A 3,168-nucleotide genomic window follows, 5' to 3' on the forward strand; every position below is an offset into this window, starting at 1 on the left:
TTGTTCAGCATGGGGGTGAGTAGAAAATGAAGGCTAATCATGTTTTGGGTGTACTATTCCTTTAAGGAAACATAGCTGGGTTCTGGTTCTGGTTGGAGGTTCTGTTGGATCCTGAAGTAAAAACCCTGAAGTGGATCCAAGTATTCCTGGTTTTACTGTAAACCCTATATTAATGATGGATTAATAATTAGCTCTGATGATAATTAATAAGGGATGATGGTTGGGTTTGTTAACAGGAACTGAACAATAATCGGAAAGTCTGGATGTAGAACAGTGTTTGATGTGTTCTGATCTTCTATCCTGATAAACTTCAGAACTGCTGATTTATCTTCTAGTTGTTAGTTTTACTTGTTCTACTCTTAAACTAATGATCAAACCCTTTAGAGGAGCAGCTTTATTCTCAGCTGATCATTTCTGAGCTTCTGTTCAGCTTTTTATGGTAATACAGGCCATGGTGGTGCATCCAAGGACCTTTCATTAATATAGTAATCCACACTAAGCTTTGTATCAAATATTTATCTTGTTCTTATCATCAAACTTCCTCCCAGCAGCAGGTCAATGATCTTGTATTTCTGATGACGTGTAGCGGCTGCTGAAGGAGACGTAGGAGCAGTTTGCTAATAATCAGACTGATGATCATTTTAAATGAACACAGATTGTTGGGATCTGGAGGTCTGTCCACCTTTCTCCAGCTGAGGGCGTTCTAGGTCTCCTGGAGCTGGAGCTGACTACCACACCAGCGGCTCGTGAGCTCATCAGGAGACCGGCATTTAAGGAGGGGCAGAGCAACACTCCGACGCCAGAGTGTTATGCCAGTTATGGTTAGCAGACCTGAGCCAACCTGCCTGTCTGAATCTCTGACTCCCCTGAAGCCTGAATCTGAACCTAATCTGTTTTTGTCCTCTCTGCTTCTCAGGAAGAACCTGCCTGGAAACCTGAAACCTGGAAGAGTTTCTCAACCGTGAAACCAAGCAGTCTGTTCTCAGGAGAACCCTGGAAACCCGAATCAGTCTGATACCTGCCTGCCCACTCTCAGAAAGAGCTGAGAGAGAAGCTCTGAACCTGCTCTGTAAGATCCACTACTCAGCCCTGCCTCTGCCTAGCCCTCTGCCTGCCTTCAGCCTCTGGACCCTCCTGGTTCCCCCCTTCTACCGCTCTGCTCAATCTCTGATCAGGTAAAGACCTGCAAACACACAACCTGCAAGTTCACTGGATGACTGCTAACAAATCTGTCCCTCTCTGCAGTGAAACCAGTCGTGACCAGACCCGGACCCGATTTATCCCAGAACCATTGCTCATTTATTGTGAACTGTTCAAATAAACTTTGTGAACTTTTTTCCCAGCCTCTGAGTGTTCTGCATGTGGGTTAGATCCCTGAAAACAAACATGACACAAATGAACTTTAGAAGCTGCTGATTTCACTGATGTTTGCAGATAACAGTGAGAGATCATGTTTTCCATCAGATTTAGTTTGGATGATTTATTTTCCATCTAATAGTTGAATCAGCATCATGACTTGCCTACATGTGCATCACCTTAAGCTCTGCAGAAGCACCAACTCTGGTTCACTAATGTGACACAAGGTGATCCAGAAAGATTTAACTGGATGCAGAACAACTGATTTTAGCTCCAATATCATCTAACAAGATCATTTCATCTCATCACAATAAAACAATCCTTTGATTATTTCCATTTTTTAGCCTCCATCACTCACTGCTTCACATGTGAACACAGACATGTGAGAGAAAGAGTTGTGTTCACATTAATATATTGGAATGAAGTTAGATTAAACTAATTAGTGGAACATTTAGAAACAGCTCACCGGTTTGCTGATGGAGGTTGGTCTGATTTAAAATAAATAAAGTCATCCTTTGAGTCATTGCTCTTTAAAGAAACACAGCTGGGTTCTGGTCCAGGCTCTGGTTCTGGTTGTTTCCTGTGAATAAAGATGGTTTGGTGATGTTCATGCTGAGCTCTGACATGGAGAAGAGTCCTGGACAGTTAGAGATGGTGATCTGACCTCTGAACTTTTCTCTGGTCCTCATGTTCTCCACACACAGTGCTTTTAGAGGGAGGGACTCTGTCCTCTCTGTCCTCACACTGATCCATGCTGCTCACTTCACATCAGCTCACAGACCTGCAGCTGCAGCCAAGAACACAGGATAAAGCTACATTAACTGATTCCCACCTGTAGGATACAGTAGCTGTTTACCATCTATTACAGAAGTAAAGATGTGACACTAAAGTATATCGAACATTAAAAACTAAAACGAAGGACTGATGAAATTTGTCATAAATTTAAAATTTTTTTAATTAATTAAATAATAATAGTTTGGAATTAAAGTGAATTAATTTCAGACTCCAACACAAGATGTTAAAATATTATTCAAACTTCTTCCTGCATTATGGCCGTGCTACGGTGGTGCAGTTTTAGCGAGCATGACCAATGTATGGAAGCCTTAGTCCCCGACAAGGCCTTGAATCCGGCCTCTAGTCCTTTGCTGCATGCCTCTCCCCATCTCTCCTAACATTTTTCAATTTAGCCCACTTTGCAAAAATGAGCTTCTAGTGCCGCAAAAGATACTTCTTAGTGCATCAGAAACTCAGAACATCTGGACCTGATGTGGTTCTAAACAAGCAAACTAAACAGATGGATTTTATGCTGTATTAAAGCTTCAGACAGGGACATACAAGGAAATGTATATTTTAATAAAACTGATATTTAATAACATTGATGATCTTATTATGAAAGGCTCCACAGGAAGCAGCTGCACTGCTTGTCGTTTGACATTAAAGGAGAAAATGAAAGTTTGATCTAAAGACCTGAAAAAGAAGCATTTTTTAAGTGAAGTACAAACATTATCTGCTCCTCATGTTGACTGTTTCAGAAAATAATCTAGTAATCCAGGAGATTTTCCTTCATTTACAGTATTTGGTAGAAATTCAAAAAATATCCACTGGACATGGTTTCCAAGATTTGAAGACGTTTCGCCACCTCTCCAGGAAGCTTTCTCAATTCAAATGTCTGGATCCACAGTGAGTTTGAGTCTTATATAGACAAAGCCTTGTATCTCTTGGAAACATGCAAATGGTAACCAATGAATGGGTCGTTTGGTTCCATCGTTAGCCGGTAATAACTGAAACCTGTCTATTATTCTAAAGGTTGTT

The 3,168-nt window shown here is 41.0% G+C and overlaps 1 protein-coding gene across 1 annotated transcript in view; it reads left to right on the plus strand.

Annotated features, from left to right (window-relative positions):
• Positions 1–9: 9 nt before the first annotated feature.
• Positions 10–3,168, plus strand: part of LOC107105110 (pyrin-like) — a 14,864-nt gene continuing 11,705 nt past the window's right edge. Inside the window, exon 1 of the mRNA XM_015405223.1 lies at positions 10–15. Within this exon, the coding sequence (XP_015260709.1) occupies positions 10–15 (6 nt within the window). The remainder of the gene's footprint in view (positions 16–3,168) is intronic.

This window comes from Cyprinodon variegatus, unplaced genomic scaffold (assembly GCF_000732505.1).
Source record: "Cyprinodon variegatus isolate N-32 unplaced genomic scaffold, C_variegatus-1.0 Scaffold2067, whole genome shotgun sequence".
Taxonomy (NCBI): domain Eukaryota; kingdom Metazoa; phylum Chordata; class Actinopteri; order Cyprinodontiformes; family Cyprinodontidae; genus Cyprinodon; species Cyprinodon variegatus.